Genomic DNA, 16,512 nt, shown 5'->3' on the forward strand with positions numbered 1-16,512 from the left:
AAAAAATTAATTAGATTTTTCTATTAATAGAAATCATTAGTTAACTTTATATTTATATTTTAAGGTTCATGTTCAAAGTTTTTCATATTAGTTGGATCGTTAATTAACTAATTTGACCATTAACGACACTGACGTGATTAATGGGGCTGACAGATAACATGCCATGTGGGCAAATTACCTATGGGATGAATGAAAATCCTTTGCCCCTTTATTGTTACCTTTTGTGCCCCACCTATAATATTTTAACACGTGTCTTTTTATTTATAAAATAACCGGTTAACATCTAAACTTGTGTGTTGACTTGATGGCAGATGATCACTGTTTCATATGTGGTTTGGATTTGAGTCGTGCTAGTCATGCTATTGTTAGAATTTTGTTCTCCTCTTTTAATTCAAAAAAAAAAAAATTATGTGTATATTCTCTTTCCTAAAAACCTATCAGATTCTCTATTCATCTTCTTCCTCATGAATACTTCTTTTTATTTGTAATCCATTATTATTGTCGGTAGTGTATGCAAATCCCAAAATTAAATGTAGACAGTTTGGAAGAAGGTGACTTTTTATATAGTTTTGAATAAATCTAAAGATTTACTACTGAATTAAGGTATCAAAAAATTTCTTTAAATAAATAAATAAAAAGAGTGTGAGTTGTCTATGAAGGATCAAAATAGAAGATTATTTTTATCTTTAAACAATCAATCAAACATTATTTTTCACTGTTATGGAAAATAAGAGTGATGAATGCAGAGCTAAAGAAGTCATGTGCAGCATATCTTTAAGGGATTTCAGGGTTAACAACTTGGAAGAAAACCAGAGTTTCCTTGGCCAATTTCAAAAAGGTTTTGGCTGTGGAAGATTGGAAGATGTACGACAGAGGGCTTTTTACATCCATTTACCTGGCTTAAATAGACATTTTAATTAAAATCATCTCCTTTGATAAGCTTCCAATGAGCATCTTCTTCGAAATGCCAGATCAAGTAACTGTTTTATAGGGTTGGATTTGATATTGTAAAGATATTCAACATGAATTTGATTATATTATACATAAGATTCCAAACTTTGTCAAAGTCATAAATAACAAGGAGAGAGATATATATATATATATATATATATTTATGTATTAAAAACTCGTAAAGCTCTTATCTCAGTCTACTTTTCAAATTATACAAAGGTGAAGGCAATCTTTTCCAACACAAGAAAAGATTAAAGAGAGAAAATTCAACTCTCCATCCCCATCAGTCTGTTAAATTAAACTGATATTATAATCTTAAGCATCATTTTTTGAACTTTCTAGAAATCTTTTAGCAATTTGTGCAGCAGCTGCTAAGAGTTGGATATTAGGCTTTGGGTCATTAGCTTCAAACTCTTCCTTCACAGCGTAAGCAATGTCTGATTTAATAATGCATGAATCACTGGTTTTTTCAACGATATCAAATCGAACAATTTGAACTGAGCAACCAATTGCTAGACATCCTCCTTCCAATCCCTTCGCCACTTTCACCTTCTTTTCATCATTAACCTCAATGAATCTTTCAGTATAGCTTAAATTGCCTGGTTCAATTGATATCAAAAATGGGTTTTAAAAGACTTGATTATATACTAAATTTAGAAGAAAAAAAAAGGAATTAGTGGAATATATATATATAGTACCTGGAGCAAAAGTGAGTTTGAGCATAGTTCCAACACCACCATCACCTTCCAAAACTTGAGCATTTTGGATCACATTTTTGAGTTGTTGAGCAGTAAGCATTGAAATCCCAAGGTGCCTATAAAGCTCCCAAACCCTACTAGCTGCCACATTCACTTCAAGCTCATTGGTAAGATGCTTCAAATCTTGGGACTCAGCTCTCATATAAGAAGAGAAAATAAGAAAGAAAATAAAAGAAACTTGCTTCAACATTTCTGCAAATCTGGGTTTCTTTTTTATGAACTTTTGCTTGCCCCTTAAACCTTGGTTTATTAAGTTTTAACCCTCTAAGAATGATATTCAATAGGTGCAGTTGTCAGGGTTTATATAGAACTGGAGAGGAGGATGACACAAGATACCTGCATTAAATGCGCATGGTTTGATTGACGGTTTAAAGTCATAGATGACATTAATGCAACCCCCCAGAAAGGTTATCTTTGAAGTTGAACAAGTCTTGGCCAATAATCAACAGCTGCGATAACGACGTACTTAAACCTTTTTTTAATCAAAATTATACCTAAATTATACTTAATTATCCAAAATGGCACTTAAACTATATTCTGTTACCTAATTACCCTAATTATTATTGGGTACTTGAAAATATTTCTTAACGGATCATTTTGTGACACATGATAATTTTTAACTAAAAGAAGTTAAATATTTCCTTAAGCATTTTTTTTAAAAAAACGTATAAAATATATTCATTTCTTTTGATTTTCACCCAAGAATTCTGGTGAAGGAAAATTCAACAACCCGTAGAAAAACTCACCTAAACCTAGATTCTGGTCTTTCTCACTGTGACTCAGAAGTCATGTATTATTTTTTTCCTTAAAAATAACTTCTTTTTTCGTTTTTTTTCTATATACTTTATATAAAATAGTTAATATTGAGTGATCCTCTATAATAAAAAGAAAACCTAATTAAATAATGAAATCTAAATATAATTTAAATATCATTATGTGATTTAAGTTTTTTTTAATATTTTCTTATAATCCATTTTACCGTCGGAATCATTCTAGGATTACGGGATTGAAAATCCGTATTTTTTAGACTAATTAATTCCAATGTTTACAGTTGTTTAGATGTTAGGAAAGAAAAGAAAAGAAAATGATAAGGATAGATGTTTGCCAATATCTTAACTTATGTGTGTAAATTGTTGACCCCAACATAACTTTTACCCTCTCTTAGCTGTTAATATGTGTAATACATTCCCCTTTTCAAGAAAAAGAGATCTACAAAGAATTATTTTTACCGGCATTTATAATAGCCGATGTTAACTCTCCTGGCTAGGCGGATGCCAGTGAAAAGTTTCGGACGGGCTGACTATAGGTGCCTGTAAAGTGTGAACATTTCTCGGTTGAAGTTTTTCCGGCACTTTCAACCCCATTACAAGATACTTTTCAAGGGAGTTTAAAGGGTGGACAAAAGTCATGGTTAATTTAATTTTTTTGCCGGTGAAATTCATCCTCTTTAAAAATTCAAAACAATTATTAATTGCTTTAGCCCAAATTCATAAAACGAAAAAACTTTCATCCTTATTTGCCCGTATGAACCCATTTGAACTTGATGCATCTGAAACCTGCGTAAAGAAAACATCAAGCAAGCCCATTTAAAATTAGACGAACTACACAGTACAGTAAAACATTTGCTACATGCAAGATGACTACTGTAACAACTTGATTTTCGTCTGTGTCGGAGAACCCGATTCAAACCCGATTTTCACCGTTGCCCTAGCTTGAATAAGGAATTTGGCAAGTTTTCTTTATAAAATTTTGATGAATTATTAGTTAAGGTTATATCTTTTAAGCCCATTTGTTGGTTTGTAGAATTAATGAAAATATGACTCAATTTCCATTGTAGAAAGTTTAAGAATTTTAGATGTTTAGAGTTTAAATTTATGCATGTTTAATATTAGATAAAATCATGGCAATAATAGATTAAAAATGTGATAAAATGAATTGATTCAAGTTTGAATTGTGTTGAGAACTTTAGCTAATTATGTGTTAAGGGGGACCTAATTGTAATGAATAAGAATTTTGAGGTTGAATAGTGAATAATGGTAGAACAAGGTTCCTATAATATATTTATGTAGTCGAAATTAGATTTGATCGGATAAATAATGAGATACGAGCATTATGGACATTAGGGATTCGAGGGATCAAATTGAAATAAACATATTCATGTTTAAATTGTTGTAACCTATGTTCAAAATGTTTAATTAATTTTAACCAAAGCGAGGGAAAGGATTGTATTGACACATTATCACATTCCCCCCTCCCCAACCCCCAACCCTTTGATGCTACCTACCATTTTCTTTTTTTGGTTCATCAAATTCGAACCGGCAATCCAAAATTTTGGTAAGTTCTGATCTCACCTCGTAGGCCAGCAGTCACAATCACCATACCCCAGGCTGAAATGTTTGGATTAACCCCTGAGGTATAGTCCAAACTGATCCGGGAGCTCCTGGTCCGAGTTGCCAAAAGAAGTTTTTCCTCTGGCCATGTAGCTGAGATTCTGTCAAAGAAGTAGCTATTGGTTGCACTAGAAATGGTTCCGTGGAGAGGGCTATTGGTGCACCCGGATGCTGATAATGAACCCTCGTTTCCACTGTACTCCTCATCGGGTGTAGGAGGATGATTGGCTGTTGAAACTTCATCGATAGTGTCATCAAAACAATTTTGATCATTCAATTGCGTATCTCTTACTCCCCATGTGTCAGACATGCCCGGCCAAGGGATGGCCACTGATACATCTTTACAGTGGAAATGCTCATAAGAGTATGTTACAGTGACTCCTTTGTTTCTGCTAGGCCGCGATTCTGCTTCTGGTTTCCACACGTAAACATAGGAGTCCTCACTGGCAGAGACGACATATTTTCCATTTCTCGTAACAGAAGCTGAGATTTGGCTGTTTGTGTTCCGAAATCCTGTCAAAATTACCAATAGCAACTTCAGCTGAATCAGCACAACTCTAGAATTTTATATCGAGAGATACTAAACGACAACTCTGCAACTTTTTTCAATCAACCAGTAAATTTAGGATCCAAATCTAAAACCAGAACACCAACTTTAAGAGTTGAAACTCGGACCATGATACACCAGTACATACCATCACTTAGTTGAGGTAAGTGGAATATGAAGAAGAGTCAGCTTCAGTCTCCCTTACTTCCTAACTCTCAGCAAAAATCACTATCATCTATGGTCAATCCTTTCAAAATCCAACCAACCCTGTATTTTATGTTTATATCATGCAAATATGAAGAATTACCTTTAAACTTGTGAATTAAATCAGACTCATCAACAAGCCGAATTCGTGAATCTGCAGATGTGATGAGTACTTCTGATGAACTACCAGGTGCAAACTGTTTTAAGAAAGCAACCAACGGGGGAAGAATAAAGTGAATACATGGCAGGCAAGAAATATGCAATAGGTTCCAAGTAAGGAATATCTAATTCAACTAGAACAAGGATTTATGCTTTCCTTTCCACATGGATTACCTGGAAACCTGTAATTTTCTTTTGATGAGCTTTCTTCTTTTTATTCTGCAAATTGATTTGACTTTTCGGTTGTAACTTGTTCTCTGGAGAAAGTGTAAAATGCAAAAGTTTAACAAAAATTTCTGTGGCAAATAAATTATATAATATAGCATGAATATGCAGACACAAGGTAGAGAGAGAATGAGTAAACTTGTACCAGAAGTATCGTATAAATGGCAGCTTCCTTTGTAAGAGCCAACCAGTGCACCCTTCAAAACAATCAAAACTTCCATGAGCTAGAAAGACTTCATATATTATATAGGATGAACTCGAAATTGACCATTGCCTAACCTGGCCATCAGGTGTATAACAAGCAGCAGTGACCATTTCATGCAGATCATTCCAATCGACAACTTTACGATCAGGAATGCTCCATATGCGAACTTTAGCATCTAGGGACCCACTAATAAAGTATTTATCATCAACTGGATTAAACTGGATGCAAGTTACTGTGTCAAGGCAGATCCACAAGAATAATGCATGATTAGCAATACGTAAACCTATTTCAAGAAACAAAAAATTATATATATAAATATATTACTTTTATGTTGGATCTTTGAATTAGCAATCCCATTGAATCTAAACCAAGCACACTTGAACAGACTTTAATGTTATTTTAACTGACATGCAGCTTATTACGACTATGAAGACAGAAGGAAATTTCATAACATTCACCAATTCCAGAGAGAAGGGTTACTATTTTTTTTTAAAAAATGAAGACATGAAATTTACGATTTACTTACCATAATCAATGTGTGAAAATATTCTCAAACAAGTCTTGCTAATCAAGTCCCAAAGCCTCACTGTTTTGTCCATTGAAGATGACAGCAATTGCTGAAAAGAACAAATAGAAAAATCTTACCAAACTATCCTCCAGCAATTTATGGGTTCATGATTCTAAAAGAGGCTAAGCAGTGAAGCTGGAAATGAACATTCATATCAAAGTTCTAACAATAACATTCATGAGCGCCTTGAAAAAACTTGTGGTGGCAGAAAAAAAAAACATTTCTAATCTTTTAACTCAATGTGCACACTCAAAGTTGGTCCTATGATGATCTGAAAGAGTATCATCAGGAACAGTAACATGAACGAGCGCTTTATATAAGGTACATTAAGGGCATCATCGGGAACCTTGACCAAAATCCCTGGCAAGGAAGAAGGCGTCAAAGAAACATCAAAGACAATAACAAAACCATCGAAAGGGAACAAAGACACATCCAATAGAAAGATCAAGCCTCTCACCCGATAACTCACTCTTTGAACAAATAGAAAGCTATATGTAAGTTAACAATAATGTGAAAGTACTTTTCACTAATACTCATGTTGCACGTGGCAAAATAAATGCAGGTTGAACTTGTTAGATCATTTCCTTCATGAGCCAAGATACAGCCTACTCAAATTGATTATGTTTACTTGATTTTCTAAGGCCTTGCAAAATTCCTTTACTGCTTTGCTGTCCTGTTGCATCAGAATGCATGCAGGTCATTTAGCAGCTGTCTCTACACCTAAATAGGCAATGCCAAATTAAAGAACCGGCAATAAATCACTTACAGTTTCGGAAATCAAACCTAAACATATTTAAAATTTCACCACTAAGATCCACCAATTTCTACTTCTTGTTTGCCAACAATTTAGAAGAAAATTTACTTCATTTTTGCATTTCATAGATCCTTTGCAGCTCAAGATGACAAATATACAATTTTGCCAAGCGTGGAGACAAGTGCATTGCATGCTGCGATGACAATGGTTATTATATTTTGATTAATTTTGATTTACTTGTATCAATTATGCCTGCATTTCGTTGAGTGCATTGCAGGCAGGCACCCTCTCTTCATTCTCTTCAAGTGAAACATAGTTCCATAACAAAATTCAGTTCTTACAAAAATCAATAAAATGTTACACAACTCTGAACTTCATCTTGCCACCAAAACTTGATTAAAAAAGCATCTCATAGAGCACAATTTAGAAGAGTAGAAATAAAATGCATTCCTTTGCCTACTTTGGGCTAGCAGAAAATATAACATAAACCCTCGGTATATGAAAATCAACAGATCAATTTAACAGTTCAACTAAATGAAAGCACATAGACAACAACAATATGTCTGGAGATTATGTGTTAAAAGTATTCTAATGGTTAAGAAAAGAAAAAATGGAACACTCAATGATGATCAAACTAATAACTCTATATTTTTACATAATTCTCAAATACCTGAGAGGATTGAAGAATTAAGACTAACCTGAGATTTGGACCATGAGAGGTCAAGCACATCATCCGAATGTCCTTGAAAAGAACAAAAGGTTTATCTGAAAGTGCAAAACAGTATCTGGCACCACAATAGGGTCCAGGCTCAATGACTTGCGGCTTAGAGAAGACCTTCCTCTTCTCTTCTTCTCAGGATGGTGATCTGCAATTGGGGACAACATAGTTGTTTCTGGAGATCCATTAGCGACAAGCAAGAAGTTCAAATTCCCATCATCAACCTTTTCCATCAACTCCCCTCTCTTCTCCGATGCAACTACCTTCCATACATGAATTTCACAATCCTCACCTGCACTAGCAAGGTACTTTCCATCCAAACTGAACTTAATACTCCAAATGGACCCATTGTGCGCTTGAATCTCTTGGCTCTTGTAAAGAGCAGTGAGTTCTTTACAAGATTTTCCATACTGCTTCACCCTCACACGCTCCGGCCCATGAAAAGAAACATCCTGGCTATCATCCGTGGCAGAACTCGATCTCCTTCCACCCTTCTCAGATGAGGTATCCCTTTCTTCGCTACTTCGCCTTTCCTTATGGCCCTTTACAGTGACACTACTCGCAACGCTCTTTATGCTCTTAAACCAACTCCCTTTCTTCTTAAACTTGGAAACATCACCACCACCACCACTGCCATTGGCATCCAAATCTGCACTATCCTTATTACCCTCTTCCACATTCTGTCTCCTCATCAGTTCGTGAACAATCGGAGAATGCCCAACCCACATCTCGAACTCCTCCATGGTCAACTGCCTCCCAGTCCCAACTTCCTTCAACTTGTTCCACATCCCATCTTCTCTAATCTCTTTTACTACAAACTCTTTCCCATTATCAAGGTTCTTAATGGTACATACCTGTTCACTAGAATCCACCTCATTCCCCGCCGCATCGTCTCCACCATCAAATGATTTAGACCCAAGTTCCCCATTCACACTCTTGCTACTCCGCCCAGTGGGCGGCTTATTACAAGTAGACCCATTGCTTTCGCAGGTTCTTAAGTTAGGAGCCGCAACATTAATACGATCGCATTCGGTATTATTATTGTTATTTACAAAAGATAAACCAACAGAAAGAATCGAAGAGGAATTGGGACAGACAGATAAACAAGGAGAAGAAGAAACAGCAAGCTCATTACAATCACCGTTTGATTTCGATCGTACAATTCCACAGGAACTACTTCCCTTTTCAACTCCACGATCTTGCTCCTCTGACTCTTTTTTTACCAACCGATCCGAAGAAACTGATCTTCTCTCAAGCTGCACTCCTCTTCCTCCAGCAGCACCGGCACCCATTCCCCCTTTTGAAGAAAAAGAGATGCGAGGATAGGGTAATTACCCCAAATATCTTAACTTATTAAAGTGTGATACTTACAACGTTTTCATTATTCACGTTCTAAAAAGAATTATTTTTACCGATGTTAACTCTCCTGGTAGTCAATGAATTGCCGGTTGACTGCCGGCTAGGCGGATGCCAGTGAAAAGTTTCGGACGGGCTGACTATAGGTGCCTGTAAAGTGTGAACATTTCTCGGTTGAAGTTTTTCCGGCACTTTCAACCCCATTACAAGATACTTTTCAAGGGTGGACAAAAGTCATGGTTAATTTAATTTTTTTGAAGTGAAATTCATTGTATTTAAAAATTCAAAACAATTATTAATTGCTTTAGCCCAAATTCATAAAACGAACAAACTTTCATCCTTATTTGCCCGTATGAACCCATTTGAACTTGATGCATCTGAAACCTGCGTAAAGAAAACATCAAGCAAGCCCATTTAAAATTAGACGAACTACACTGTAGAGTAAAACATTTGCTACATGCAAGATGACTCTTGTAACAACTTGATTTTAAATCGTGTCGGAAAACCCGATTCAAACCCGATTTTCACCGTTGCCTAGCTTGAATAAGGAATTTGGCAAGTTTTCTTTGTAAAATTTTGATGAATTATTAGTTAAGGTTATATCTTTTAAGCCCATTTGTTGGTTTGTAGAATTAATGAAAATATGACTCAATTTCCATTGTAGAAAGTTTAAGAATTTTAGATGTTTAGAGTTTAAATTTATGCATGTTTAATATTAGATAAAATCATGGCAATAATAGATTAAAAATGTGATAAAATGAGTTGATTCAAGTTTGAATTGTGTTGAGAAGTTTAGCTAATTATGTGTTAATGGGGACCTAATTGTAATGAATAAGAATTTTGAGGTTGAATAGTGAATAATGGTAGAACAAGGTTCCTATAATATATTTATGTAGTCGAAATTAGATTTGATTGGATAAATAATGAGATACGAGCATTACGGACATTAGGGATTCGAGGGATCAAATTGAAATAAACATATTCATGTTTAAATTGTTGTGACCTATGTTCAAAATGTTTAATTAATTAGTTTTTCATAATTGAATTTACTTTACATAGCTAAAAACGACATAGGGTATAGGGACAACCCATTGAAGTCAATACCACCACCGCAATTGTAAGATAATAATGTAGTCATTTATTTCAATATTCCCCACATTACATATCTTGTAGGCATACCCAAACGACAAACCCCTAACTATATGTTCCAACTATTTTGAAATTATTTAACAATGGGAGATGCATTGTATGAACTAAATTGCTAGATTTTTTTTACATCAAGGTACCTCCAACAAACTAAAGTATATGAGCTCTAGCACTACGTTGAATATCTTCATGTGTGGCATTCCATAGAAGATGCTCGATTTACCTCTTCAACCATTCGAACTTAACATGAAACCATTTGAGATTAGGTGAATAGCCGAACCTATTTAAAAAGATACAACAAGGATTTGCATTAGACTAAACTTAGAATTTCTAGTTACTATACGCCCATCCATTGAAAGGTCTGTCTATAGTGCTACATCTATTATTATTGTCGATTTGGTACATGTGAGATGAAACATATGAAGTTCAAGTCTCCATTGTTCAACTATAGCAAAGGTGAAGGACAAAACAAAAGTAAAATTTTCAATTTCGTTGGCATGATAGAAATTGACAATAATCCTATCGTTATGAAAATTAATTTTCATATTATTGCGAGCTTAAGCAACTAGATAAGACTCCTTTATTACATGTCCTTCTACAAACCCCCAATTAAGGGGGGTAGCCACTATAGAGAAAAATCGAGAACTTAAGTAGTATGTAGGATGGTATATAATGTAAATGAGGAATGTTTGCGATTTTATGATTTAAAGGTGTTAAGGTTAGGTTGTAGTAGTGTTTTTCCATGAAACTCAACAATAATAGGTATCCACCTTAATTTAAATAATTGTTTGAGTCTTCAAACTCAAATAGATCTCCACACCTATAAATGTTTAACTATTATCCAAACCATTACAAAATTTAAATAATTTACTACAAACTCCACATGCTTTAATCATTTAATCATAATTGTTCTGATTTGAATAGGGTGCAAAAATTTGGTGTTACAATCAATACTTATTCTTAAAAATAATTTTTATTCAAAAAACTTTTAAAGAAACTATTATAATAAATAATAAATAATTTTACAATAACGAAGTAAAAGAAATGTCTATAACATTTAGTAATTAGATCTTTACCCAAAACTATAATAATTAAGGGTATTAAATGTTATTGACTAAGGGTGGGTTTGAATGGGCGATTGGGTGCGGTGCGGTGCGCTTGGCTTACTTTTTGTCTCACGCTACAGTATCTAATCTCACCGCCACCGCTGTTTTTACACTAACCGCAGGTAAACTCACCCTAAAGCTTTCTAGATGAAGGTATTATTAATAATTAATTTGACTTTTCCTTCAGGGAAAAAAAAGTTGACCCCAAGAATAGAACCCATAAATTTGAAATAGACTTTTTTTTAATTAATTTATTTGACCCAATCAAATTGAAAGTAGAACTCTTCCTGGTCGGGCTTCTGGCCCTGCTCGAAGATCCCAAAAAATGAGAGGGTTTGAGTAAAAATATAAACCCAAAAAATATGCTTGGACAAAAAAAAAGATCCGTTTAGAAAATGGGTTGGACCTTAGATAAGACTTTTTCGGCCCAACCCGAATATGTTAAAATAGGATTGTTTAAAAAAGCAGGCTTTTTTTTTTGCTGTTTTTTACTCTCTTTTTTCTATTTTCTTGTTGTTGTTGTTTTTTTTATTACTATTTTGCTATTATTTCACTTATCTTAATGTTATTTAAGTATACATATTTTTTTTATTTTTTTTCAATTTGTTGGGAAACATTTAATTTAATATTTTTAGTATTTTTTATGCATTATATTTTTTAAAAAATTGTATAAAAAATAATATAAAAAATTAATACAGGTTGGCTCGAATTTTAACATTTTTATTCGAATCGGGTAAAAGTTTAGGCCCATTTTTTGGGCTAGACCCAAACGTAACAAATGGACCTAAAACTTTAGTTGAGTCTGACCCGACCTATGATCACATCTAATTGAAACCTTAATCTAGCATGCAAAACGAAAACAAACTTCTAAACAAAGCTACAATTAAGGTTTTAAGACATGCATAGGTTGGAAAATTAAATTATATAATTTAGTTTAGTATTATATCATTTACTTTGGGATCTCAAAATTTTTATCAATAAATTTATGCAAAAGGTGTTGATTGATTCTTAACTCGGTTAGTATGGGCGTTGTTACTAATGCAGGAGGACGTGGGTTGGATTGCGTTGAAGCGAATTATCCTCCTAGACATTGTGTTAAAAAAAAAAACAAATATAACCAGAACTTATATTGAGATTGTGCAAAAGAATAAAGTTACCTGCCCAATTTAATAAATTTGAACTATCTAGATTAAATCTTGTACAAGCTTTTTAATAATTTTGATTGACTGAAATAATTGGATTAAGCATAATCACAAAATATATAAAATATATATATATATATATATATAATTCATGAATATATGAGTTATGGAATTTGGGATAGATTTTTGGGCTGCAACTCAATTAAACCTATAATCACATACTTAATCATTTCAAAGATTATACAAGTATTCTTTAACAGCCACAGGCAATTGTAATTAATTAGCTTGATTTTTTTTGGAAAAAGAAAGTTGAAGCAGTCACAAGTAGCTTCATCAATCAGACTGAAACCTTATCCAAAACTAGAAAAACAAAATCAAGTCTGACATAATGCAAATTACTCACTCTCACAATTAAATCATGTATTTTCATTTTATGGCTTCATCTGTACATGTTGTTTTCATCAAAGAGATAACAAAGGTAGGAAGGTAGAGCAATTTAGTCTGAAGAAATTTATTGAGATATATTTTAGTAGGATTAAAGCATAGTTAATGGCTTAAGAATCATAATATTTGTGATTAATGATCAAAAGGTAGACTTCCACAAAACTCAAGAAATATAATCACTTCAACACTCCCTTTCTCAACTCAACTCAATGATTATTTTATATCTTCAATTCCCTTATTATCGCTATCTTTTCAAAAATTACAATAAATTTCTTAAATAATTTCCATAAAACCCTTTAACCGCGATAATTTTGCTTATTCAAGTCTCAAAGGCATCACTAAATTCTTTTCAATTTTCAAAGTATCGGAACAAAACTTTGAGAATGTGCTGCTCTTAAATCATAAATTTTCAATACGATAACACTTAAAGAAAACAACTCTTAGCTTGTATGATGTTTTACACATCAAACAATCACTAAACGACTCTCGACACTTTATGTGAACCACTTTTAATCATTTGTCTTTTATAATACTAAAGTGTAGTGATATTAATGTTTTTTTATGTTAATTTTTATTAGTGTTTTAACTCATAATTAATTTTCAATTCATGTGCGTTGGAAATTTATTAAATAATTTTTAGTAAAAAGTTAGATTTTGCAACCAATTAGTAATATTGAGATAAGCATGGTAAATTTTGTAACACATGAGAAAAAATATCATTGATAAAACAATAATGAAATATATAACATAAAAATAATTGGTAACAAAAATAATATTAAATTTTATAATTAAAATGTAAAATTTTATATTAACGTAGTCATTAAATAAAAGTTATATTTTTTATAAACTATAATGATTATTATATTGAAAAATATATTTATAACTTTAAAACTTAACTTATAATTAAATTATCATTAAATTAGTAATTTATTTTAAATATTCTAATTTTTATGCAAATATAGTTAAAATAATTAAATATTATATAATTAAGTTTTGTTGATATTATGCTTAAATTGCAGAGGAAAATAGTGTTCTTCAATTATTTTATCATTTTATAAGAATTATTAAATTAATTCAGTATATTATAATTTGATATAAATATGAAATTTGATAATTATAAAAAAAAGATTATTTAAAATTATCAAAGATGTATGGGAAAATGGCATTTTGATTCAGGTGGATTTTTAAACGACACTTGTATTTGGAACCTGCTCGAAAGGTTCTTTCTTGCTCTTACTTTTATATTATTCCTGGGAATTCAGTGAAACAGGTTTTATTCACAAAGACGAAGCTTGCAAGACAGGAAAAGAAATGGCTGATCGTTTCTTTCCAAATGAAATGCCTACTTTTGTGGCGGAATCAACTGTCTCTACAGGAGCTGCCGGCGGTGACTCACTCACCAACCTCCTTTCTTTACCTTACAAATCTCTCTCTGATCACCTCAAATCCGCTGCTTTGGCCCTCAAAGAAACCGTATTCTCTCTTCAAAACTCTGTTTTTGGGTTATTCAATTTTCATTTTTAGCTTCATTTCATGCATAAATCTGTGGGATTCTGCATAGAGAAATAAATTTGGTAACTTTGCTGTATTTTTATGTTCTGGGTTTGTTGAGATTTTCTAATTTAACACCCCCCCCCCTTTTTGCTTCATTGATATATTCGCATGTTAATTATGCGTATAGGCATTGCAATTGGTGACTTTAATGTATATTCTGTTCTGGGTTTGTTGAGATTTTATGAAATAACCAACTTTTACTTTAAGAAAAAGGGGGAAAATTGTTTTTTTTTTCTTTCGTTTCCTAAGTTTGGGAATTGTTTGGTTTGGAGTCAGGTGGTGAGGGAGACTTGGGGTTTGAGTGGAAAGAGAGTGCAAGATTATACTTTGTACACAGGAGCACTTGGGACTGCTTATTTGGTCTTTAAAGCATACCAAGTTACCAAGAATGACAATGATCTTAAATTATGCTCTGATATTGTTAAAGCTTGTGATTCTGCGTCTAAAGATTCTGGGTAATCTCTCTTTCTTTATCTCTACAACAAGTACTGTCATATGCGTTTATGTGTTTAATTTTGGACTCGATAAGTTGCTAGGTTTATCTGTGAGATTGTTTCAATTTGATGGATGGACTGCATAAACTTTGTTGGAGTTTGTAGATGAATATGTTTAGCTTAAAATTCAAGTAATTTAGTTATTTGATTCTTGCAATAGCTGAAAAGTTTAGTTCTTGAATGCTTATGTTATTCTTAATGATAGTCTATTGCTAAAACAATCAAGGTTTTGGAATCATTGATCTGAGGTTTGTTAATGAGAATTTTAACTTGATTAGTTTTCTGTTTTCTACTCCAAAGTGACCAACCATGTCGGAATGGTAGCTTTCACTCCGATGGGAACTCGTGAATCAGTATGGTGGACATAAGATTGCATTGGAAGTGAGTATTTCAAACTTGACCCGACCTCATATGTGATGAGATTGCATGGGTGCAGGCGTGTGACGTTCATTTGTGGACGGGCTGGTGTTTATGCTCTTGGTGCTGTCATAGCAAAGCATTCCGGTGATACAAGTTTACAACAGCGCTACTTGGAAAAATTCAAAGAGGTGGTTCATTTTTGCTTTTCGTCTTTTAACTTTTAATTATCTTCCTTTTCTTTTCTGCGTTCACTGTTCCAGTGGGTTATGTTCTGATAATAGTTTGGCTCTGAGAGCAGATCAGATTCCCTAGTGACTTGCCGCATGAATTATTATATGGGAGAGCAGGGTTCTTGTGGGCCTGTTCATTCTTAAATAAGCATATCGGCAAAGACACGATATCTACCGCTCGCATAGTAAGACTTGTTTTTCATCTTCTCAGCCTGAATTTTCTTGTTTAAGAGAATAAAACACAATCAATTGTATTTATTTGTGCTTGGACTTGGAAATTGCGCAGCGAGCAGTTGTAGATGAAATTATTGAGTCCGGTAAACGGCTGGCGGGCAAGGGAAGATGTCCGTTGATGTATGAATGGCATGGGAAGAAGTACTGGGGAGCTGCACATGGACTGGCAGGAATTATTCATGTTTTGATGGACACAGAATTGAAGCCGGATGAGGCGGAGTATGTCAAGGGTACTCTTCGCTACATTATCAAAAACCGTTTCCCCAGTGGGAATTATCCATCAAGTGAGGGAAGTGAATCCGATCGTCTTGTACATTGGTGCCATGGTGCTCCTGGCATCACACTCACCCTTGTAAAAGCAGCCGAGGTACTCCACGTCACCCTACTTTTTTTCCCTTGCAAATTGTTTGGAAAAGAATTGCTGTATCTGAAAACCCTTATTTGTACAATGCTGTAAATCAACAGGTTTTTGGGGACAAGGAATTTCTACAAGCAGCATTGGATGCCGGAGAGGTAGTTTGGAAGCGAGGTCTGCTTAAGCGAGTCGGAATCTGTCATGGTATAAGCGGGAATGCGTATGTATTCCTTTCACTGTACCGATTGACTGGCAATGTGGAGTACTTATATAGAGCTAAAGCATTTACTTCCTTCTTGTCCGATAGAGCAGAGAAACTTATATCGCAAGGAAAGATGCATGGAGGTGATCGTCCGTATTCCCTCTTTGAAGGTATCGGGGGAATGGCGCATCTCTTTCTGGACATGGTCAAAGCGTCTGAGGCCAGATTCCCTGCTTATGAAATTTAACAAGTTATGTGATAAACTTAGAATGTTATATGACATTAGCAAGTGGACCTTATGAAATCCATTCAGCATGATTGGTGGTGAGTTTGTGGCTCCCAGCTTAAGCAAATGAGTGGTTTATATTTATTTATTTTACGTAAAATTGAATCTAAACCTTACGAAAGAG

The 16,512-nt window shown here is 33.8% G+C and overlaps 3 protein-coding genes across 4 annotated transcripts; 1 reads left to right on the plus strand and 2 right to left on the minus strand.

The window, feature by feature from the left end:
• Positions 1-1,073: 1,073 nt before the first annotated feature.
• Positions 1,074-1,964, minus strand: LOC105787183 (norbelladine synthase). Its single transcript, XM_012613619.2, has 2 exons — positions 1,650-1,964; positions 1,074-1,550 (listed from the first exon to the last, which is right to left on the minus strand). The coding sequence occupies exons 1-2, from the start codon at positions 1,897-1,899 to the stop codon at positions 1,267-1,269; spliced, it is 534 nt and encodes a 177-aa protein (XP_012469073.1). The 5' UTR covers positions 1,900-1,964; the 3' UTR covers positions 1,074-1,266.
• Positions 1,965-3,746: 1,782 nt separating this feature from the next.
• LOC105779342 (uncharacterized) lies at positions 3,747-9,037 on the minus strand. Its single transcript, XM_052630918.1, is given in 9 exon segments — positions 3,747-4,612; positions 4,954-5,047; positions 5,184-5,266; positions 5,380-5,431; positions 5,514-5,671; positions 5,966-6,056; positions 7,460-7,518; positions 7,521-7,541; positions 7,544-9,037. Coding segments are annotated over 9 exon segments (2,385 nt in total). The 5' UTR covers positions 8,772-9,037; the 3' UTR covers positions 3,747-4,013.
• Positions 9,038-13,832: 4,795 nt separating this feature from the next.
• Positions 13,833-16,455, plus strand: LOC105784922 (lanC-like protein GCR2). Of its 2 annotated transcripts, XM_012610858.2 has the most exons (6): positions 13,833-14,146; positions 14,504-14,682; positions 15,158-15,269; positions 15,380-15,496; positions 15,598-15,912; positions 16,011-16,455. In XM_012610858.2, exons 1-6 carry the CDS (start codon positions 13,985-13,987, stop codon positions 16,347-16,349), a joined length of 1,224 nt encoding a protein of 407 aa, XP_012466312.1. In that variant the 5' UTR covers positions 13,833-13,984; the 3' UTR covers positions 16,350-16,455. The 2 variants fall into 2 exon arrangements, with proteins under 2 accessions (XP_012466312.1, XP_012466311.1); XM_012610857.2 differs by having other exon boundaries at positions 14,003-14,682.
• The last annotated feature ends 57 nt before the right edge of the window (positions 16,456-16,512 follow it).

Source organism: Gossypium raimondii, chromosome 1, assembly GCF_025698545.1.
Source record: "Gossypium raimondii isolate GPD5lz chromosome 1, ASM2569854v1, whole genome shotgun sequence".
NCBI classification, from domain to species: Eukaryota; Viridiplantae; Streptophyta; class Magnoliopsida; order Malvales; family Malvaceae; genus Gossypium; species Gossypium raimondii.

Bases quoted from the DNA above. Each gene is read 5' to 3' on its own strand.
- LOC105784922 (XM_012610857.2), top strand. From the start codon at position 14,336: ATGTTAATTATGCGTATAGGCATTGCAATTGGTGACTTTAATGTATAT. The intron at 14,683-15,157 runs GTAATCTCTCTT...GCATGGGTGCAG, and splicing joins TCTGCGTCTAAAGATTCTGG to GCGTGTGACGTTCATTTGTG. The intron at 15,497-15,597 runs GTAAGACTTGTT...GAAATTGCGCAG, and splicing joins CGATATCTACCGCTCGCATA to CGAGCAGTTGTAGATGAAAT.
- LOC105787183 (XM_012613619.2), bottom strand. From the start codon at position 1,899: ATGTTGAAGCAAGTTTCTTTTATTTTCTTTCTTATTTTCTCTTCTTAT. The intron at 1,551-1,649 runs GTACTATATATA...CAATTGAACCAG, and splicing joins CAAACTCACTTTTGCTCCAG to GCAATTTAAGCTATACTGAA.